The 22792-nt window shown below is 47.5% G+C and overlaps 1 protein-coding gene across 1 annotated transcript; it reads right to left on the bottom strand.

Annotated features, from left to right (window-relative positions):
- Window positions 1-1540: 1540 nt before the first annotated feature.
- On the bottom strand, window positions 1541-17402 carry RIIAD1 (regulatory subunit of type II PKA R-subunit domain containing 1). The gene is made up of 4 exons (XM_075585059.1): window positions 17254-17402; window positions 15178-15254; window positions 13839-13885; window positions 1541-1794 (listed from the first exon to the last, which is right to left on the bottom strand). The coding sequence occupies exons 1-4, from the start codon at window positions 17314-17316 to the stop codon at window positions 1649-1651; spliced, it is 333 nt and encodes a 110-aa protein (XP_075441174.1). The 5' UTR covers window positions 17317-17402; the 3' UTR covers window positions 1541-1648.
- Window positions 17403-22792: the final 5390 nt, after the last annotated feature.

Below are 22792 nucleotides of genomic sequence, written 5' to 3'. Positions count from 1 at the left end.
TTAACGTCCTTCCTTGAAATGCACGATTACCGATCAGGTTCCAGTTCCATCACCAGGTGGTAACCGTACCAACATATTGATACGTCGTGAAGCACGGTGGATCATTTGGACACTTGAGAGCCGCGTGGATTGAACGAGAACCTACATTTGGGATGATTTTGAAAGGACTAAGGTACTTTAATAACTCGTGGCGATAAGAGGTGTGTGTATCAATGGGGATGTCCAGGGGAAATCATCGGTTCTCAGGCCAACCATCAATATAAGCCACACACAATGACTAAGAGGAGTATGTTTACACAGTGGACATGTTACATGCCACATCCCTGGGGCTCTCATTTTTCCACTTGTATTTTCATGACATGCTTGTCTGCTGGTGGAATAGTATCCAGACAACCTCACGTTGGTTATAGAAAATGTATAAACATGAATCAATGAGACCTAGCTTTATACTAGATATATCAATTAATTCAGTACGAGATGGATAATCATGCATAAAAATGTTTCAGGCAGCTACTTGGTATATAGCGCTAACATTTGTTATATGAGGGTAATAGTTACATTATTAGAGTAGCGATTAGTCTGATTAGTGTGGTATAATAACAGAGCAAGATCTAATACATCTTTGTGTAGATCTGATATATTTTTTAATCTATATGGTTATTTTTGAGTGTCTCGTGGTGTGTTAGGGGTTTTCATACAGGCAGATCATTTTATAGTATTTTAATATTCTTATATAAATTGCCGTAGGATTTATTTTAAATTTTTAATATGTCAAAAGGTTTGGTTGTGTTACACGCGCGCTAGCCATATGTAGTTACATCACTACACAGGTGAGAGGTTGCTTAGCAACAGTTCATGCGATTCAAGTGAAGTGGGCGGATTCTCAACTTCTGGCTTTATAAAAAGATTGTTTGGTCACGGTGTGTGTATCGTGATAAAAGGCTAAGATGTTGATTAGAAATGTCGATTTTTTTCATTGATTTTTTTTTTTAAATGCATTTATATTTTTTCACTTGGAAGAAGTCTTTAGTGGGCACAAACACGCGCACAGACACACGCACAAACACGCGCACAGACACACGCACAAACACGCGCACAAACACGCGCACAGACACGCGCACAGACACGCGCACAAACACGCGCACAGACACACGCACAAACACGCGCACAAACACGCGCACAGACACGCGCACAAACACGCGCACAAACACGCGCACAGACACGCGCACAGACACGCGCACAGACACACGCACAAACACACGCACAAACACACGCACAAACACGCGCACAAACACGCGCACAGACACACGCACAAACACACGCACAAACACACACACAAACACACGCACAAACACGCGCACAGACACGCGCACAGACACGCGCACAAACACACGCACAAACACGCGCACAAACACGCGCACAGACACGCGCACAGACACGCGCACAGACACGCGCACAAACACACGCACAAACACACTTTGATTTAGTTGAGTGTTTATTCAACCATATACAGATATTGGATTAAGAAGACCTGTACAGATACATGTGGAACTTCATTTACTTTGCGATTATTAGCAAACAGTGAAATATTTATTGTATCCACGGAGTCTCTGGGTTTTAAAAATAGATTCACGGAGGCCACGCCGTCCTACGGGAGCCGCCTCCCCTTTTCCGTGTCACACGCAGTGTGAGCGTGGGTTTCCGCCTGGTAGAAGCCGTCTCCCTGCTTGGGTTCTGTTACCAGTCTCATCTTCTCCCGGATCCGGTCTGCAATCGCTGGGTCCGTGAAGTGCTCTGAAATGCCACAGAATGAAGGAGGTGGTTAGGCGGCACCAGCTGGGACGGAGGCCGTGACTTTCCATTCGATACCAGCCTGGTAAAGATTTGCCAAATATTCACTGTGCAAAGCTGCTGTGTGGGCTAACCCTTTACCTGCCGGAAATGCCAGCAGCACATGGCAGAACGATGGTCTTTCCGTCAGCATAAGGCAGGCGTGGCCAACTCCAGTTATCAAGGGCCACTAACAGGTCAGGTTTGCAGGATATCCCTGTTCAGCACAAATGGCTCAGTCAGCAACTGAGCCACCTGTGCTGAAGCAGGGATATCCTGCAAACTTGACCTGTTAGTGGCCCTTGATAACTGGAGTTAGCCACCTCTGGCATAAGGGTTAAGACCTGAGCTATGCCACTGTAACCACAGAAATCCAGCACCACGCTCAGAAAACATCCCAAGCAAAGATGGTAACTGATGCATGTCAAATCTGTATCATACAGGGTGACAGGGGAGGGTGGGTGTCTGTATCATACAGGGAGACAGGGGAGGGTGGGTGTATCATACAGGGTGACAGGGGAGGGTGGGTGTATCATACAGGGTGACGGGAGGGTGGGTATCTGTATCATACAGGGAGACAGGGGAGGGTGGGTGTATCATACAGGGTGACAGGGGAGGGTGGGTATCTGTATCATACAGGGAGACAGGGGAGGGTGGGTATCTGTATCATACAGGGAGACAGGGGAGGTGGGTGTATCATACAGGGTGACAGGGGAGGGTGGGTATCTGTATCATACAGGGTGACAGGGGAGGGTGGGTGTATCATAAAGGGTGACAGGGGAGGGTGGGTATCTGTATCATACAGGGAGACAGGGGAAGGTGGGTGTATCATACAGGGTGACAGGGGAGGGTGGGTGTATCATACAGGGTGACAGGGGAGGGTGGGTATTTGTATCATACAGGGTGACAGGGGAGGGTGGGTGTATCATACAGGGTGAGTGTCTGTATCATACAGGGTGACAGGGGAGGGTGGGTGTATCATACAGGGTGACAGGGGAGAGTGGGTGTATCATACAGGGTGACAGGGGAGGGTGGGTGTATCATACAGGGTGACAGGGGAGGGTGGGTATTTGTATCATACAGGGTGACAGGGGAGGGTGGGTGTATCATACAGGGTGACAGGGGAGGGTGGGTGTCTGTATCATACAGGGTGACAGGGGAGGGTGGGTGTATCATACAGGGTGACAGGGGAGAGTGGGTGTATCATACAGGGTGACAGGGGAGGGTGGGTGTATCATTCAGGGTGACAGGGGAGGGTGGGTGTCTGTATCATACAGGGTGACAGGGGAGGGTGGGTGTCTGTATCATACAGGGTGACAGGAGAGGGTGGGTATCTGTATAATAAAGGGTCACAGGGGAGGGTGGGTGTAGCATACAGGGTGACAGGGAGGGTGGGTATCTGTATCATACAGGGTGACAGGGGAGGGTGGGTATCTGTATAATAAAGGGTGACAGGGGAGGGTGGGTGTCTGTATCATACAGGGTGACAGGGGAGGGTGGGTATCTGTATAATAAAGGGTGACAGGGGAGGGTGGGTGTCTGTATCAGGGTGACAGGGGAGGGTGGGTATCTGTATAATAAAGGGTGACAGGGGAGGGTTGGTGTCTGTATCATACAGGGTGACAGGGGAGGGTGGGTGTATCATTCAGGGTGACAGGGGAGGGTGGGTATCTGTATAATAAAGGGTGACAGAGGAGGGTGGGTGTCTGTATCATACAGGGTGACAGGGGAGGGCGGGTGTCTATCATACAGGGTGACAGGGGAGGGTGGATGTATCATTCAGGGTGACAGGGGAGGGTGGGTGTCTGTATCATACAGGGTGACAGGGGTGGGTGGGTATCTGTATCATACAGGGTGACAGGGGAGGGTGGGTGCATCATACAGGGTGACAGGGGAGGGTGGGTGTATCATATAGGGTGACAGGGGAGGGTGGGTGTATCATACAGGGAGACAGGGGAGGGTGTGTATGTGCATCATGCAGGGTGACAGGGGAGGGTGCTTGTTTGGTTAAGGATTTAAAACATCCGAAATGAGCAATGCTAGAAGATTTCTACTTAATGCAAGATGCTAGCATCAAACCCATTGTCAACTCTGCCAGGCCTTGGGTAGGTCGTGCATACTGTACCTGTGTGTCTCTCACTTACTATAGCATTAGACTAAACTGTAAAAATGTATTTAATACTCTACAATTTACTTTGTATGCTGGCAGTGCTACACACAAATAAACTTATTAGAATCTCTGTTAATAAAGTCTCTGTGTTTACTTTGTTCTTTTGAGAGAAGCTTGTAACTTGGTATATATGGAATTCTTGGCATCACAGTGATCGGGAGGGGGGAGGGGGTGCGGGCTTGTATGAATAACCCCTTTACTACCAACAGTGCATGCGTATACTGTGCAGTAATGTCATTCATTTCCATACATACAGTCCCAGCGTTCTGATCGCTGCTCTGTAAATAGATACCTTTTTATGTGGATGAATACCTTGGAACTATACGCTGTAGGGGAGCATATTCATTTAGGGGAGTAGATTCTCTCCCCCTCCCCCCCCAAAAAAGGCTTCAACTCCTTTGATGCAAGCCCCTCCAGTAATTAATACACACTTTCAGATCCTGCTCGTTAAACTGCTCTGAGATTAAAGAGATGGTACAGTTTTTCCAGGTTCCAACAGAAAAGCAGCGAGAGAGGGAGGTTTCCATCACTACCAGACGCGTATGGAGGATGGGAAGAAGAACGCCGCTCCCCATACAGTCTCACACGTTTCATTGCAATTCCCCAATCCTTTTTGGAACTCGAAATAAACCAATAGTCCGTGAAAAAAACAAGTGTGCGTGGTTATAGAGTGTCAAAAAAGTCAGTACGTGTAGGAACACACACACACACACACACGTATTTGGTATATGCCTAATGTTTATTCGGTGTAGCTAGTTAGAGTGCTAATAGTACACGTTGATTTGTTATATACTGCATCACGTCTTTTCAATGTTAATACATCATCATTTATTTTTTAGGTAAATACAGTCAGTTTGAGAAATACAATTAAATACAGTTATTTTTGTTACACAAGAGACAGACAAGAAAAGTCAGAGTTATAATAATAGGCCTGCAGTGTGTTAGGGGAGGTAGGGTAGGCCTGCAGTGTGTTAGGGGAGGTAGGGTAGGCCTGCAGTGTGTTAGGAGAGGTAGGGTAGGCCTGCAGTGTGTTAGGAGAGGTAGGGTAGGCCTGCAGTGTGTTAGGAGAGGTAGGGTAGGCCTGCAGTGTGTTAGGGGAGGTAGGGTAGGCCTGCAGTGTGTTAGGAGAGGTAGGGTAGGCCTGCAGTGTGTTAGGGGAGGTAGGGTAGGCCTGCAGTGTGTTAGGAGAGGTAGGGTAGGCCTGCAGTGTGTTAGGAGAGGTAGGGTAGGCCTGCAGTGTGTTAGGAGAGGTAGGGTAGGCCTGCAGTGTGTTAGGGGAGGTAGGGTAGGCCTGCAGTGTGTTAGGGGAGGTAGGATAGGCCTGCAGTGTGTTAGGGGAGGTAGGGTAGGCCTGCAGTGTGTTAGGAGAGGTAGGGTAGGCCTGCAGTGTGTTAGGAGAGGTAGGGTAGGCCTGCAGTGTGTTAGGGGAGGTAGGGTAGGCCTGCAGTGTGTTAGGGGAGGTAGGGTAGGCCAGCAGTGTGTTAGGGGAGGTAGGGTAGGCCTGCAGTGTGTTAGGGGAGGTAGGGTAGGCCTGCAGTGTGTTAGGGGAGGTAGGGTAGGCCTGCAGTGTGTTAGGAGAGGTAGGGTAGGCCTGCAGTGTGTTAGGAGAGGTAGGGTAGGCCTGCAGTGTGTTAGGAGAGGTAGGGTAGGCCTGCAGTGTGTTAGGAGAGGTAGGGTAGGCCTGCAGTGTGTTAGGGGAGGTAGGGTAGGCCTGCAGTGTGTTAGGAGAGGTAGGGTAGGCCTGCAGTGTGTTAGGAGAGGTAGGGTAGGCCTGCAGTGTGTTAGGAGAGGTAGGGTAGGCCTGCAGTGTGTTAGGGGAGGTAGGGTAGGCCTGCAGTGTGTTAGGGGAGGTAGGGTAGGCCTGCAGTGTGTTAGGAGAGGTAGGGTAGGCCTGCAGTGTGTTAGGAGAGGTAGGGTAGGCCTGCAGTGTGTTAGGGGAGGTAGGGTAGGCCTGCAGTGTGTTAGGGGAGGTAGGGTAGGCCAGCAGTGTGTTAGGGGAGGTAGGGTAGGCCTGCAGTGTGTTAGGGGAGGTAGGGTAGGCCTGCAGTGTGTTAGGGGAGGTAGGGTAGGCCTGCAGTGTGTTAGGAGAGGTAGGGTAGGCCTGCAGTGTGTTAGGAGAGGTAGGGTAGGCCTGCAGTGTGTTAGGAGAGGTAGGGTAGGCCTGCAGTGTGTTAGGAGAGGTAGGGTAGGCCTGCAGTGTGTTAGGAGAGGTAGGGTAGGCCTGCAGTGTGTTAGGGGAGGTAGGGTAGGCCTGCAGTGTGTTAGGGGAGGCCCTGCCTCAAGGAGCTTACCATCTATAGGCAGGGTAAGCTAACATTGGATACAGGGGACGAGAGGGTTGCTGAGATTCAGAGGCAGTAGAGCAGCCCCAACATTACCCAACGGTACACCCTTTGGCACCTTTGGGGCGACTCGGGTGTTATCTCCCAGAGATTGATTGTGGAAATGAAGAAAAAAGCAGCATACACAGTTCCTCAATCAGACATGCAGGGGGGGGGGGGGGGCTGATGGACTCCAGGGGGTCTGAAGTGGCTCTTGTCCTCATGCTGTTAACCCCTTCCACGCTGGCTTGGCAGACGGGGGCAGTGAAGGCATATTGGGGAGCCTCTCTTCTTAGGGAGACACAGGTGTTATGCCCCACAGATTACTTGCACTTCTTCAATATTAAAATGGGCAATAAGTAAAATATGCCATATAGAAGATACTTGAACACACGATTGTTGGGGTGAAGTCACAGTTAACCCCTTCAGCTGATGCGGAGATGTATATGGAAGCGTTAATAAAACCCTACAGCTGTAGCCCGTTGCACAAGTCCTCAGCACAGTAACACAGCTCTGACTTGAACTCAGTTTCATCTCCATAGAAACTGTTGAGGGAGTGCAACCTCTAACTATATTACTCTGGAGTAATATGATTTAATAAGGGGAATAATGGATCTTTTGGGGCCGTCTGGTCAAGGCAAAAAAAAACATTAGCATACATGAGCTTCTAGCCATTCAGAGCCCTGATTTACAGTCAGTGGTCAAAGCCCAACATCATGTCCAGCCTGTGATCCTCTGCTTTACAGATCCCCCCCTCCCCCCCCCCCAAGGAGCCTTCTCTTCTTTGCCTACTGTTAGACAGCAGACCCCTAGAAACCCCGTGCATTCTGGGAAGGCTAGGTTTAGGGTTCTGCGGTTATTCATTTCACAGAATTGCTGATTCTTTAAACGAAAATAATCATGGCTTCTCGTTTTGGCCACAATCGAACGAACCCCGCTACCGAAAATAGATTGAGGGGGATACAAAATCAGTGATGTCCCCGGCAGCCATCTTGTTTTATCCCACAGTTCTGGCTACTGTACTGCTGTCAGTCAAATGTTCAAGCTTGACTTTTGATTTAAAAAAAAGAGACACAGGTTGTCATAGCTGATCTCTTTAATTAAAAATTGGAAGAAAAAATAAATGATATAGAATACTTTAGGACCGAAACATCGATCTTTTTCAAATAATAAAGTCTACTATTATATAAAGACCGCTGGCGTGCCGTTCCCTTTGTGTTCGGTTTATGCCCGTCTGCTTGCGTGGATGTGTACATGTGGCGGTATCCAGGACGGGAATTCTGCGGGCCCCCCAAGTATAACTTTCTGTGTCACCGGATATTTTTAGGTTTTATTGAAGCTGCCATGTCCCGTCGTCGGACATTATAGTTTTGCTATAGAGAGAAAAATCGGGCTGAAAACAGGACTTTTTTTTTTTTTTAGAAACCCACAAAAAAGTAAATTACTAAACCAGGCCAACTCCAGTCCTCAAGGGCCACCAACAGGCCAGGTATTAGGGATATCCCCGCTTCAGCACAGTCATTCTGACAGAGCCACCTGTGCTGAAGCAGGGATATCCTCAATACCTGGCCTGTTGGTGGCCCTTGAGGACAGGAGTTGGCCACCCCTGGCCGCAAAAGCTTTAAAACCACAATGTCCTTCTTGGTTATGTGGGATGACAAAGCTCCCTATACACCATGTTAGGGGATCTTTTCAATGTTGAGGAAATAAGGCCGGCCGTGAGAAATTTTTAATCAGATGTCATCTTAGGCAAGGAAGTGGAAGTTCATGTGTGTAACCCCCAATTAAAGTACCAATTACTCATATCTACAAGAAAGATCAACTTGCGACCACTCAGGTTTATGAACCCAAAAATAAGCGAGACCACTCTGAATTCTATGAATATACACACACACACACACACACACACACACACACACACACGCGCGCGCGTCTTAGGACCTCCCCTACCCCCCCTGCACTCCCCCCCACCCCCGTTCCCTGTCTTTCCTCAGGCTCACTCTTGCTCACACATCCACTCCGTGCTGTGTTTGTCCTGAACAAGTCAGGAAGGATTCTGCTATCACAATAATTTAATTCATTACGGGTTATTACATCCTCCCTGCTCCCAGAGCAGAGCCAGAACAATTTCTATTTATTTATTTAGACGGAGGCCTCCCTCCCTGTGGGTAAAGCATCAGTAACCCCTTCCTGACGAGGAGACCTGCAATATCAGCTTGTGCACTGTGTTACATGCCAATTCAGCACAGAAAACGTTAAGTAGTGGCACGGTACAGGACAGCATTACAAGAGAGAAAAGGCCACATATACTGATGCAGCGGCCGTTATTCGAACACTTCACGCGTCATGTACATCGGAATCCCGATTTGAAACCGCGGGATGAATTCCAGCCTCCCCGCACTAAGATGCGAGCGCGGCGAGAGCAGAAAAACGAATTTTAGTGTTCTGGCTTTTAAAAACATGAAATTGACACAGTAGCACCGTACTGTACACATTACAATTCATCCATTTTATTGCAAACGAAGAAACAGAATCCATGAAATTCAAACAAAACATCCGTGATAAGCGCGGGTGCCCGGGGCGATTGGCCGCGTTTCATGCTGCGTGGGGAACAGCAGAGAACACAAAATCGGCGCCGAGATGTGTTCGAATAACGGCCGCTTCATCAGTACCAAACAGAGCTAAGCAATGAGCCACACTGGCTTGTTTTATAGTTCTTGCTGCTGCAAGTGCGGGCGCCTGGCGTTGCGCGTGCACGTGGCGTGCGCGTTTAGTTTGTAGGCTGCCAGCGGTGACGCGTGCGGTTAGGGGGCCTGACTCTGACGTCAAAGCGTTAGGCCGCGCTGTGATTGGTTGGCGGCGTGGCAGCAGCGCGAAAATACAATTTTATTGTAATTTCCCTGGTCTGCCGCGCCAGCGCTCACGGCCGTCTGGCCAACACAGCCAATTATAATTGACGCGCGCACGGTAGCGCACGCCCTACATCACACGCCTTTAACAAAATAGGTTCTCCATCGCTCAGCATCGCCTTGTAAGTACGGCACCGCGTCTCACACGCCTTTTGTTTTTTAAAGGGTTCCTGCTACATTTAGGTTGTAGGTGCGGGAACAGGGTGCGGAAATAGATCCACGCATTGGCTCAGGTCTGTATACAAATAGGTAAGCAGTCCCCTCCAAGTCTCAATGCAATGTCACTGTGATCACTGCTCTCCTCAGCCGGGGGGCAGGGTTCTGTGCAATTATCTGCTGTAGAATTAGATTCATTTTCTTCTAGGAATTGATTGAAAAGAACATTGTATTTTGTACCAGACGAGTGAGAAAGGAGAAGGTACGCGACAGGCTGGGTTCCACACCCAGATCCAGGCGGAAATGTCACAGATACTATAAATACAAAGTGGACAGAGCAAACAATTCCACCGCCTGTCATGTTTCATTTGGGCGGCATCTCCGGCAGGCAGGGAGTTCCAGCCTCGCACCCCGACTGGAGTGTCATCCATCACTAGAGGAAAGCACAGCTCATGATGGGGAATTAGTTTAATGATTTTACTGGCTGGATCGTGGGATAGAAGACAGTGCTGGCACCTTGAGCAATGCTCCTGTGAGGTGTCCTCACTCGTACAAACATGGAAAACTGCAGCAAGAAACAGCCTCAGATTTATCCAAGGAAATAGCTCCCACTGCAAGTAAGGGCCCTCTTCTCTTGGGTAACTCCCACTGCAAGCAAGGGTCCTCTTCTCTTGGGTAACTCCCACTGCAAGTAAGGGTCCTCTTCTCTTGGGTAACTCCCACTGCAAGCAAGGGTCCTCTTCTCTTGGGTAACTCCCACTGCAAGCAAGGGTCCTCTTCTCTTGGGTAACTCACTGCAAGCAAGGGTCCTCTTCTCTTGGGTAACTCACTGCAAGTAAGGGTCCTCTTCTCTTGGGTAACTCACTGCAAGCAAGGGTCCTCTTCTCTTGGGTAACTCCCACTGCAAGCAAGGGTCCTCTTCTCTTGGGTAACTCCCACTGCAAGCAAGGGTCCTCTTCTCTTGGGTAACTCCCACTGCAAGCAAGGGCCCTCTTCTCTTGGGTAACTCCCACTGCAAGTAACGGTCCTCTTCTCTTGGGTAACTCCCACTGCAAGCAAGGGTCCTCTTCTCTTGGGTAACTCCCACTGCAAGCAAGGGTCCTCTTCTCTTGGGTAACTCACTGCAAGCAAGGGCCCTCTTCTCTTGGGTAACTCACTGCAAGTAAGGGTCCTCTTCTCTTGGGTAACTCACTGCAAGCAAGGGTCCTCTTCTCTTGGGTAACTCACTGCAAGCAAGGGCCCTCTTCTCTTGGGTAACTCCCACTGCAAGCAAGGCCCTCTTCTCTTGGGTACTCACTGCAAGCAAGGGCCCTCTTCTCTTGGGCAATCCCCACTGCAAGAAAGGGCCCTCTTCTCTTGGGAACCAACTGCAAGCAAGGGCCCTCTCTCCGGGTCAAATGTGCTGCAGTTCTCTCTCCCATCAGTTCTGCCCCTATTGGAATTTATAGTAAGATTGTTCATATTCTTGATCTGTTCTGTAGGTAATTTGGATTCATTTTCTTATAAGAGGTATTTATTTGTAAATATTGAAAGATATATTTGGATTACATAACCTTAAGAGAACTATATGAATATATCATGTCTCCAGACATACTTAGATTGTAAGCTTTTCGGGGCAGGGCCAGCCTTTGCCTTATTACTTACTTATTGTGCACAGCCCCATTGCGTGTAATTTATTTACCTTGTATTGTCATTTTGTAAAGCGCTGCATACAACGTTGGCGCTATATTGTGTGTGTGTGTATTTTTTATTTTATTTTAAAAGCTTGTGACTTTTATATGATACAAACTATTATTTGCTTATACATTGCTTTGCCTTATTTATTTATTTTTATGCTGTCCAATGTTTCTTTTCAGTACGTTATTTTTTTTCTGTTTAATTATTAAACGTTCCACATTAAAAAGTAGTTTGTCAAGCCCTTATCAGGGACTTCTCCATCTTATCAGCTGCTGCCGTGATATGTGCAGAAAGACTAATACATTAGCGATAGATACACTCGCAGTTTTGGGACTAGTAGTGAGCACATTTAATAAAATACAATGCCCCAGGGCACGCTTGAACACTTCTTTTCCTCCCGGGATCAATGGTGACAGACGCTTTCCCTAATCCATGAAAATCCACATCATTCCTCCTCCACCTCCTGACAGGTTTACGATACAAAAATCACTCACTTGCCGCTTTGCTTGTGCGTTTGATGAACGAGGTGCAGAGGGGATGGGTGGGGGTTTTTAATGTATTTGATGTCCTCCCTTTCTGTGTTTGTCTTGGAGATTAAACATACCCCGAGGTTGCCCCCCCCCCCACCTTCCTCTAAAAGAATGGAGGAGATGAGGGGAGGGCAAGGGTGAGGACAGGTAATTAGGGAAGACGGCCAAGATGGAGCGACTTTCAAGCCACTGTCGTCTTTGCCAGAGTAAATGGAAGTTGCGATGAAATGAAAGCAATTTAACACGTTTACTGCCATTGTAATGGTTGCATCGTAACTTCCCCCCTTTCCGTGCTGGGGGGGACTTTGTAATAAATGGGAAGGGATACAATGTTTTTATTTGCTTTGCCAAAGTAGAAACAAGAGGCAGATTACAAATCCCCCAAACACAGGATCTGCACCTCAGAGCAGGCCGAGAGGTCTCAGGGTACCAAGGAGACAACGCAGCAACACTTCCTATGGGTTTGCTATTGGGGAACTGCTCTAACGGTGGTTTGTTTGGTTTTAACAAATTTAAGGAGAACCCCCCCCCCCCAAAGAAATCTGTATTAATATTTCTCCAAAGCAGAAAAGGACACGAGAATGTGCGAGTGACGCGGATGAAGTGGGCAAAGTAAAGGAGACGAGGGCAGAGGTATAACCAGGGAGAAGTAGTTAAGGAAAATAAACCATGGCTTTTATTCAGCCTGTATCTTCAAGCAATACATCTTTAAGGCAGCATACAAATAAACAAACAGCCTATCCTTTTTTAAAGGGCAGACTCCCAGTCCCCATCTGCAGGGCTGAGAGACTAGGCCTCCTTACCATCCTCTGACCCCAAAGAGGTACCTGTTATCAGAAGCTCTTTCCTGCAGCCTTGGGTCTGGGTGTTCGTAGGATGCACTCACTGGCGGGTTCCAGTGACCGCTGTGTCCTGGAACAGAGGGACTGGTTCCCTGGGATCCCTCTGTGACAGCACACACCTCCCATGTGCTAGAGATCTCCTGCAGCTCAAGCAGGAGGCTTTTCTACCCGTCTGATGAGCCAGGTGGAGGCTGGCTAAGGCCGAGTCCATGCTCCCTGCTTGCTCGCTGAGGCGCGCTGAGGCTCAGGGAAAGCGGGTGCTTTCCCTGGCCTTGCGGTTGCTTACCGCACGCGCCGTCAGCGGGCCTGCAGGGGGCGGGCGCGTCACTGGCCAGTGACGTCACGGAGCTGGTTCGCCCTCATTGGACGAACCGCTCACGTGACCGGCCTGTCGCGCCGGCAAGCGGGGGAATTTTAAATTCCCCTAAGACCTGCGCTTCCGCAAGCGCGCGGAAGCGCAGGTGAGCCCCTACTAAAGCCGCTCTAATTGCGGCTGTAGGGGCTCAGTGCTGAGCGGGAGCGCGCCTCAGCGCGCTTCCCCGCCAGCAAGCAGCAAACATGGCCGAGGCCTAATTGTCTCTAGCTGCAATTAACCAGCCAGATACAGGCTTCCTATTTGGAGCCCTATTTAGACCGTGGGTTAAGGCCCAGTCACAATCATCATCTGGTTTTACACTTTATATTGAGGTCACAGGACACTTGAAGCAGAAAGCTAAGTGCACTATAATTACATCTATGAAGAACTCTAATGTTGGTCTGCTAAAAGGCATCACTACCAGAAAAACAAGAAATACATTTTTTATCTCGTAAGTTGGGGTGACCAGCACCAGTCCTCAAGGGTCACCAACAGGTCGGGGTTTCAGGATAGCCCAGCTTCAGCACAGGTGGTTGAGTCGAAGGCGGCGCCATGTGTGCTGAAGAAGGGATATCCTGCGGGTGGAAGGCCTCCGGTTGCAAGGCGGATTCCGTGCACGGATGCTGGACCCGACGACCCGTGCCGACCGGCAGGGGAGGAAGGCTCGCTGCAGCAATCAGAGGCCCGGAAACTGGGCCCAACTTCCATCACTGGACAGCCGGGCCCACCAACCAAAAGATAGAGCTATAGAGACATGATCGTCTTGTCAGTAGCACCAGACACAGACTGCATACCAACTAATAGATTTAGTGCTAGATCCTAAGGGTCCAGGTTAAAATGGATAAGAAGCAAAAGGTGACATCGTGTGCTCATTTGCATGTCCTTACCCAGAATCCCTGGCTGCAGTGGAAGCACTGTATGCTAAGAGATAATGGGGAAAGGCAGCGTTGCAGACCTGTCTGATACACGTGAATGTGCTCACACGTGGGATTTGTAAATGCTACAAAAGAAAATACCAAATAGGAAGATTTGAGAGATATCTTCTTACCTGCAGCAAATTCGCGGATATTCTCCGGCCTTCTCAGCAAAACTTCTCTGGAGACAGAAACAGAACAGAAACCCTGTGAGTGATGAGGACTCTGTGGTATTGTTATACTGTATTTTAGTGTTTTTGTGCAGTTCTTACAGATGATCTAGATGATATACCATAATCCCAGCGCAGGTAGGGAGGAGAGAGGGGGCCAGTGACAGGTCAGATTATTTCAATATTTGTACAAATAAAGAGTAATATGCAGTATGTTTGCACTATCCCCAGGGCAGGGAATACTTTGCTACGTAACCCGGTGTATCAGATACCATATATTAGATATATGGCGCGCGTTCGTTTTACCCTGCGCCCCTCTGTTGGTTCTTCTCTCCCCCCCCTGCTGGTTCTTCCCCTCCTTAGCTGGTTCTTCTCCCCCCCCCCACTTTTGCTGGTTCTTCTCTCCCCCCCCCCTTTTGCTGGTTCTTCTCTCCCCCCCCCCTTTTGCTAGTTCTTCTCCCCCCCTTTTGCTGGTTCTTCGTTCTTCTCTCTCCCCCCCCTTTTGCTGGTTCTTCTCTCCCCCCCCCTTTGTGCTGGTTCTTCTCTCCCCCCCTTTTGCTGGTTCTTCTCCCCCCCCCCTTTTGCTGGTTCTTCTCTCCCCCCCCCTTTTGCTAGTTCTTCTCCCCCCCCTTTTGCTGGTTCTTCGTTCTTCTCTCTCCCCCCCCCTTTTGCTGGTTCTTCTCTCCCCCCCCCCCCCCATTGCTGGTTCTTCTCTCTCCCCCCCTTGTGCTGGTTCTTCTCTCCCCCCCTTTTGCTGGTTCTTCTCTCCCCCCCCCCTTTTGCTGGTTCTTCTCTCCCCCCCCCTTTTGCTGGTTCTTCTTTTCCCCACCTTTTGCTGGTTCGTCTCCCCCCCCCTTTTGCTGGTTCTTCTCCCCCCCCCCCCCCTTTTGCTGGTACTTCTCCCCCCCCCTTTTGCTGGTACTTCTCCCCCCCCCCTTTTGCTGGTACTTCTCCCCCCCCCTTTGCTGGTACTTCTCCCCCCCCTTTGCTGGTACTTCTCCCCCTCCCCCCCTTTGCTGGTAATTCTCCCCCCCCCCTTTGCTGGTACTTCTCTCCCCCCCCCATTGCTGGTACTTCCCCCCCCCCCATTGCTGGTACTTCTCCCCCCCCCCTTTCCTTCTCCTTACCATGGCGCCGGCATTTAATTTAAATACCTTTGGGAAGAGCGCAGGGCCTCTGTAAACCCCGCGTCCCGCAGAGAATCCGTTTGCGCACCCCTGTATTGGATTGTACTGCCCTCACACACATGGATCGTGTGCCTGTTACACTGCCTGCAGCTGTGCACAATATCAATTATTATTACCTTAGAAATCCAGCTATCAGCAGGTCCACCTCACGGTGATGTCTCAGGTACCTCTCATTACAGATACGAGTTTGAATCTGCAGACAGGAGATATCATTGTCTGTGTCACCTCATACACCTCTCACTAATCCCCACTGACTGACCACATCTACTTATAGATTTATATGGAGTTGAAGGCTGTTTATGAAGACAAGTCACACAACACACACACACATCACTTATAGGTAGGTGGTGGTGGATGAGTGTGATTATATATTAGATAAGACTTGAACATTGGGCACATAAAATCAGGAACCCTGTAGTTGCTCATGCTGGATAGAGGTACTTCCAAGCAATTCCCTGCAGCTCATCACACAAAAACTGTGTGTAATAGATACAGCTGGTTTTACAGGAGCCAAAATATGTAGTGTACCCGCTAAATAGGTGCGCGTGTGTGGGTATGTATGTATGTATATATGTATGTATATATATATATATATGTGTGTGTGTGCGTGTGTGAGTGAGTGAATATATATAACACATACACATATGTGTGTGTATACACACACACACACACACAATATTATATATACATATACTCTTTGGGCGAGTTTGTGGCTGACATTACTGCACGAACGGAGAGAGTACCTTGGAGCTGTTGCTATTTTGCTTGGGACTGCTGTCGCTTCCGGTTTTGCAGTTGCCTGCTGGTGAGCAGTGAGAGCTGTGGGAGGTGTATCTGGAGGGAGTCTCTGACCGTGTTGCTGATTATTACATCATCTGGCTGCGGTGGCTCCAGTGCACCTTGCTGAACCAACGGATACACCAGAGGTGGCACCAACGGGACAGGCTGATACATTCCCTTCACAGCTTCAAGGCGATTGAGTATATCTCATAAATGCTATTATTTTTACTCTGTTTGTGAGTGCGCTTTTTATATTTTACAATCCCATAAATACTGTTTTATACATTATCACACTAGGAGTGCGCCTGTTTTTTCTTCTTGTTTTCTGCAGATATCCTTGGGATTTGGTGATCCTTATATACGGGCAGCAAAACTCCAGTGGACTAAGTACATTTTTTTAAATTTCAACTGACATCTGGTTTTTATTTTATTTTTTATGTTTCATATTTTTTATTTTTGCTATAGATTTCAGTTGTTTTTATCACAAATTCGCCCTTTTGGGGATTCTTTGGTCAATAGCCTTGTTAACTCTATCTGATTTACACAGCTGATTTATCCTTATCAAGCTTCCTAAGGCGCTACTACAATTTGTTTGATATATATATATATATATATATATATATATATATATATATATATATATATATATATATATATATAGTAAATGGAAATATTACTGTATGCTCATTTGCATGTCTTAGACAGGTCTGCAAGCCTGTCTTTCACTATTATCACTCAGCACTTCCACTGCAGCAAGGGATTCTGGGAAATCACATGCAAATGAGCCAATGTATGCTGCTTTAAACACAGCATTTAAGCAAAGGCTGGGGTAAGATGCAAAGCCAGTAAACCCACTCACAGACATGTTTCAACCTTGATGGGTATCATCAGTGTGAGGTTGGTTGCTGGCTCTGCTGGTTATATATATATATATATAAAATCTGTGTGCTGGGCGATAATGGTGAAAGACAGGGTTGCAGACCTGTCTAAGACATGCAAATGAATATACAGTAATATTTATAGTTGCTATATGCTTTACTGTGGAGGGTTTTTGTCACTTTTTTTACCCACCATAACACACACACACACACACACACATATATTAGTGTGTTTGTTTATGTGTGTGTGTGTGTGTATGAGATATGTGTATGTGTGTGTGTATGAGATATATATATGTGTATGAGATATATGTGTATGAGATATATATATATATATATATGTGTGTGTGTATGAGATATATATATATATATATATATGTGTGTGTGTATGAGATATATATATATATATATATATAGTCACAATATGTATGTGTATATGTGTGTATGTATGTATATATGTGTGTATTTGACAGTTACAGTATCTGCAGTATTTCCCTTCCCCGGTCTAGGCCTCAGTCCCCGTGGTGGCGGTACCTTGAACCCCCGGATCCTTTCTCGCTGCTCGGCGCTCAGCGCCCCGAGGTCCGGCTCGGACATCTCCCTGTCTCGCGCCGCTCGGTTGCTATGGAACTGTCGCTTCCGTTACCAGGGACAGACGTCACAGATAGGCACGCGCAGCGCCTCCCCAGCAGTTCCCATAGTAACGGTTGCCGGGGAGATGAGTATTCATCCCAAGCCCTGGTCTCCTGTCTGACGTCACGGTGGGCACCGGTGCACGTTGTCCTGCTTGTGACGTCACACGCAAGGTTCCTCCACTCATAATTCTGTTTATTACATCACTATCACGATGGTAATTCCAAAGTAACGGCCTCATACTGCTGATTCAGTACTCTGCTCATTACATTACATCACTCAGAGTATCTTCCCTCAGTACTCTGCTCATTACATTACTCAGAATATCTCCCCTCAGTACTCTGCTCATTACATTACATCACTCAGAGTATCTTCCCTCAGTACTCTGCTCATTACATTACTCAGAATATCTCCCCTCAGTACTCTGCTCATTACATTACATTACTCAGAGTATCTCCCCTCAGTACTTTGGTCATTACATTACTCAGATAATCTCCCCTCAATACTTTGGTCATTACATTACTCAGATAATCTCCCCTCAGTACTTTAATCATTACATCACTCAGAGTATCTTCCCTCAGTACTCTGCTCATTACATCAGACAGGCTCCCTTTATGAATATTACCTGGGTTTTTTCTCATCATTGCTCCATGTATTTTTATACTTTCCCCCCTTAGGCCTCGGGCATAGACACTTTGCCCGTACAGAGGCGCGCTGAGGCTCAGGGAAAGCGGTGCTTTCCCTGGCCTTAGAGCGCGCGCCATCCGTGGGCGTGTCTGGGAGCGGGCCAGTGACGTCACGGAGCTGGTTCGCCCTCATTGGGCGAACCACTCACGTGACCGGCCCTGCGCTCCGGCGAGCACCAAATCTAAAATTTTGGTAAGACACACGCTTACGCAAGGGTGCGGAAGCGTGCGCGAGCCCTTGCTAAAGCCGTTCTCATTGCGGCTGCAGGGGCTCAGTGCTGAGCGTGAGCGCGGCTCAGCACGGGTCAGCAAGGCTGATCCTACTATGTCCCAGGCCTTAGTTGCTGGGGAAGCAGTGCATGCTAAGAGATAATGGGGACGGGCAGGGTTGCAGACCTGTCTGACACACGTGAATATGCTCACGCGTGGTATTTTTATTTTGTTGTACACTTTTTAGAGTATTTTACGCTTGACAATTGAAGCCTTTGCCTTTCTGATGTAAGTGTCCCCAGAGTTTTAGAATGACCGTCCTACATGTAGCCCACAGAATCCCAGCCTGGTTGTCTCTCTGTTGGAATATTGAGGCAGGTTTCCCTAGAAAAGCTGCTTTCCATCACAAGGTTACGGCTCATTTAATGCAGCAGTCTGTAACACGGCAAATAAAGTCATAATATATTGCAACACACTTCTATAGCCTCCTGTTCGCTAGCAGAGGGAGAGGGGTCGGACTTTCAAATCTTTATTTCATTATAAATCTGGGTCTGTAAACTTGTAACAGAGGTTGGAAGGAACACGGGCCCACTTACAGAAAGACCCTGCTAAAGAGCAAATCTAGTCTTGAGAGAGGGGCTGTGTCACCCAATGTCTTAAGTTCATTTATTTGAGCCGCGGATTTCAGAAAAAATGTTTGCAGCCCAAATTCTACAATCTGACCCTGAATCAGGTGCATGAATATCTGGAACTCCCAAATTGAGGGCAATGCTAGAGATGCTTACATGCAACAGCCCAAATAAATCCCCCAAAACACGGGAGACCGAGTTTGGAAGCCACAATTCAGGATATGTATAGTCATTCTACATCTGTAAATAAAAACTAGAAAACTTGAGGGTTTACACAATCTGAAGTTTGATAAGCTCTGTATATACACGTGAAGGAGAGACTTGTGAGGTTTGGAAACCTCTGTATATGTGAAGAAGAGACCTGTGAGGTTTGTGAAGCTCTGTACACGTGAAGAAGAGACCTGTGAGGTTTGGAAAGCTCACTACATGTGAAGAAGAGACCTGTGAGGATTGGGAAGCTCTGCACACATGAAGAAGAGACCTGTGAGGTGTGGAAAGCTCTTTACATGTGATGAAAAGACCTGTGAGGTTTGGGAAGCTCTGTACACGTGAAGAAAAGATTTGTGATATTTGGGAAGCTCTGTACACATGAAGAAGAGACCTGTGAGGTTTGGGAAGCTCTGTACACGTGAAGAAACCCGTGAGGTTTGGGAAGCTCTGTACACATGAAGAAGAGACTTGTGAGGTTAGGAAAGCTCTGTACACTTGAAGAAGAGACCTGTGAGGTTTGGAAAGCTCCGTACAAGTGAAGAAGAGACCTGTGAGGTCTGGAAACCTCTTTTCATGATGGCATATCTATTTTAAAAATGCTTATGTACAACCTACAACGAATCTACAAACTATAACTTTAAACTACACGGACAGAAAAATCCATAAACATGTTGCAAAATTCTCTGGCACCAACAGGATTTAAATCCAAACTATTTTTGTGGAGATTGTGACAGCTGCAGACCTAACTCTCCCGCATACAGCACAATCCCAGAGAACCAATGTTCTGCACCAGTGTCCCCGCTGCTGCTCTCTGTCAGAAGCTGCTAAACGCTGACATATCTGCCTCCGCTGGGCTGAAATACCCCACACTTCCACAGCCCCAGTAATGTAAATGATTTATAGGCCAGGTACAAGCAGCAATTGCTAAGAGCAGGCCCAGCTAAATGCTCACTGCTAGCATGTCTCATGCTGTCTGTTCCTTGGAGCAGTTTCCATGGGCAGCCTTTCTATTTGTGATGTTATTGGAGGTTATTTAACCCTTCCCGTGTCAGAGCCAAAAACAACTCTGAATGACATTTTAAATGTATTATAATGTAACAAGCATTTTTGTTTCTATAGCAACCATTTACAAAGTCACATCCCCTTCCTCTTCTGAAACAGACTCTGGCACACCCCTTTTTGAGCCCTGCCCTCTCTCAAGCAGTGCACCAATTGTATCTAGTGACTGCCTGGTCACATGATCTTCCCCACAGAACTTTGTCATATTAATATGCAAATACTTTCCACTGACTGCAGAATACTCCTTTGCAGCCATTTAGTGAACCCCTGAGACGAATCTTCGCCGATGAATCACAGGAGAACGGATCGATCGGCAACTTACCTAATGACTTATTATTGTGTGGATTGTACTGATGCACATATTAAAGGGGTAAAAATAAATACAAAATAAAAAAAAACGTCAGCTTTGACTGCTGCTTTAAGTGATTAAAAAAAGGAATGCCATGTGGGGAAACCGACGGCAAAATAGTGTAATAATAAGTGACATATAGTCCTATGGCACCAATATAATACTATAAGGAAGGACTGAAATCACTGGAACAACAACACCACCACCACACCAAAGGGATGTATCAAAATAGATCAATGGTATTTAAATGTACAAAGGTATATAAACAGCCACACACAGGGTATAAGCAGTGATAATACAATATAAATAAATAAAGCAAAAATCCACAAATAATCCTTACAAAAAACATCTGTTTATATATTAAAGCTGCAGTTCAGGCAATATCCTGCATGTGTGTTTTTTTTTAATAAATCAGTTCTGTAGTGAGAAAAAATACTTTTAGCATTTTCTGTTTTAAAAACAACAACTTTGAAAGACCAATTTTCTTGTATTCTATTTTAACAAGCATGCTTGTTCTTATAGCAACGATTTACATTCCCCATATTTAAAGATGTCGCCAAACTTTGCCAATCAATAGACGGAGAACGAATTGACCGGCAGCTATGCAGTTTTTTTTATAGGTAAGTAGAGATTGCACAACTGAAACTATTGAAGTAAAAAAAAAAACTAAAAAAAAAACAAAAAACGGGAGCCTGAACTGCAGCTTTAATATCTGTATGCATAAAAGGCGTAGATAGGTTTCCATACAAAGGTTCTGCACGTCCCTTCCCCTCTGTCATAGGCTGATCACGCACGCATGCACGCACGCACACACGTCTGTCACTCACCCAGAGCCAGCCAATGAGGCTCCACATCTCCATCCCCCCCACCCCCCTCTGTGATAGGCTGAGTGGCCTGTCACTCAGCCAGGAAACATTTGGGGAGAGGAGTTTAATGGCAGTGGGGTGCAGAGGGAGAGTGACAGATGTTAATGTCCTAATTAATGTAATTCATGTATATTTGATATATATCTTCCCGAAGAAGAGATCAGTGTACAGCAGGGCCCCGCTTCTCGGCGCTTCGCTTTTCGGCGATCTGCCGATACGGCGGCACCGAGAAGGGGGCCGTCATCTTTGATCCTCAGTCGCGCATGCGCAGAACGGGCGGTTGTGCCCGACGAGCATGCGCAGAACGTTGTCTGCACGCGCATACCGTAGTTTGCGCGCGCATACCATAGGCCGCGCATGCGCAGAATGGCGAAAACGCCGTTCTGTGCATGCACAGAACTGAAAATCGCCGGATTCGCTTTCCGGCGATTTTCACTATACGGCAGGCCCCTGGAACGGAACCCGCCATATACCCGGGGCCCTGCTGTATCTCGAAAGCTCACACAAATAAAAGCATTTCGTTAGCCACAGAACAGTATTTTTTTTCATTATTAAGCCCGACTAACACGGTGCAGATACCTCTACATTATATATATATATATATATATATATATATATATATATATTTATAAAGGCAGGTATGTTCCATATAAAAGGCTAAGGATGTCTGCAACTCATTATGATGTCATCAGTATGATGTCACATCCCAGATATATAGCCTACCAGGTTAGGGGAGAGTAAGTAGGGTGACCAGATTTCCCGGTTTAGCCGGGATAGTGCCGGTTTTTAGGGCCCTGTCCTGACTTGTTGGGTGCTCTCCCGGTTGTGTATTCCATTGGCCGTGCATGCGCGATCAGCACTTGCCGGCTGCTTGTGCACATGCGTGTTTGGCGTTTGCCGGTCACTCATGCACATGCGTCACTGGCAAGCTCCGATCGCGCATGCACACAAACAGCCAGCAAGTGCCCATTACGCATGCGCGGTCGGCAAGCGCTCTTCTCGGAAGGAGAAGGAGGGCGGCAGTAAGGAGGCGGCGGCCGCCACTAAGTGCCTTCCCATTAGACCCGATTGACCACAGAGCGCGGCAAATGTATATGGGGCGGACATTTTTGCCGCCCCAAAATTTTGCCGCCCTATGCCCGTTCCTAATGGGAACTCCACCACTGAGCGCGGTACAATGAGGGTACAGAGATTTGATCATTTCATAAACAGAGTTGCATACAAATGAGGACAAGCATGCACAAACAGATACAAGAGGGAATGGGGCCCCTGGTCCTGAGAGCTCACACTCCGAGGACCTGGCTAACACCTTGGCAAGGAGACCCAACGTTTTGGGCACCAAATGTCTTTTGTCAAGAGCCTTGGGAAATAAAAGCTGGCTCCTAACTTATTAACACTAAATGTGAATATTTGATAATCCAGTATCTGGAA

This window comes from Ascaphus truei, unplaced genomic scaffold, assembly GCF_040206685.1.
Source record: "Ascaphus truei isolate aAscTru1 unplaced genomic scaffold, aAscTru1.hap1 HAP1_SCAFFOLD_887, whole genome shotgun sequence".
NCBI classification, from domain to species: domain Eukaryota; kingdom Metazoa; phylum Chordata; class Amphibia; order Anura; family Ascaphidae; genus Ascaphus; species Ascaphus truei.
Note: the sequence above shows the minus strand (reverse complement) of the source record. Positions and strands in the feature narration are given on the sequence as shown.

What these genes read in the sequence shown, in the direction of transcription:
- RIIAD1 (XM_075585059.1), bottom strand. Translation starts at nt 17,316, where the DNA reads ATGTCCGAGCCGGACCTCGGGGCGCTGAGCGCCGAGCAGCGAGAAAGG. An exon ending in CTGATAGCTGGATTTCTAAG is followed by an intron (nt 13,886 to 15,177) that starts GTAATAATAATT and finishes TTCTGTCTCCAG; the next exon opens with AGAAGTTTTGCTGAGAAGGC. An exon ending in TATCCGCGAATTTGCTGCAG is followed by an intron (nt 1,795 to 13,838) that starts GTAAGAAGATAT and finishes GTGGCATTTCAG; the next exon opens with AGCACTTCACGGACCCAGCG.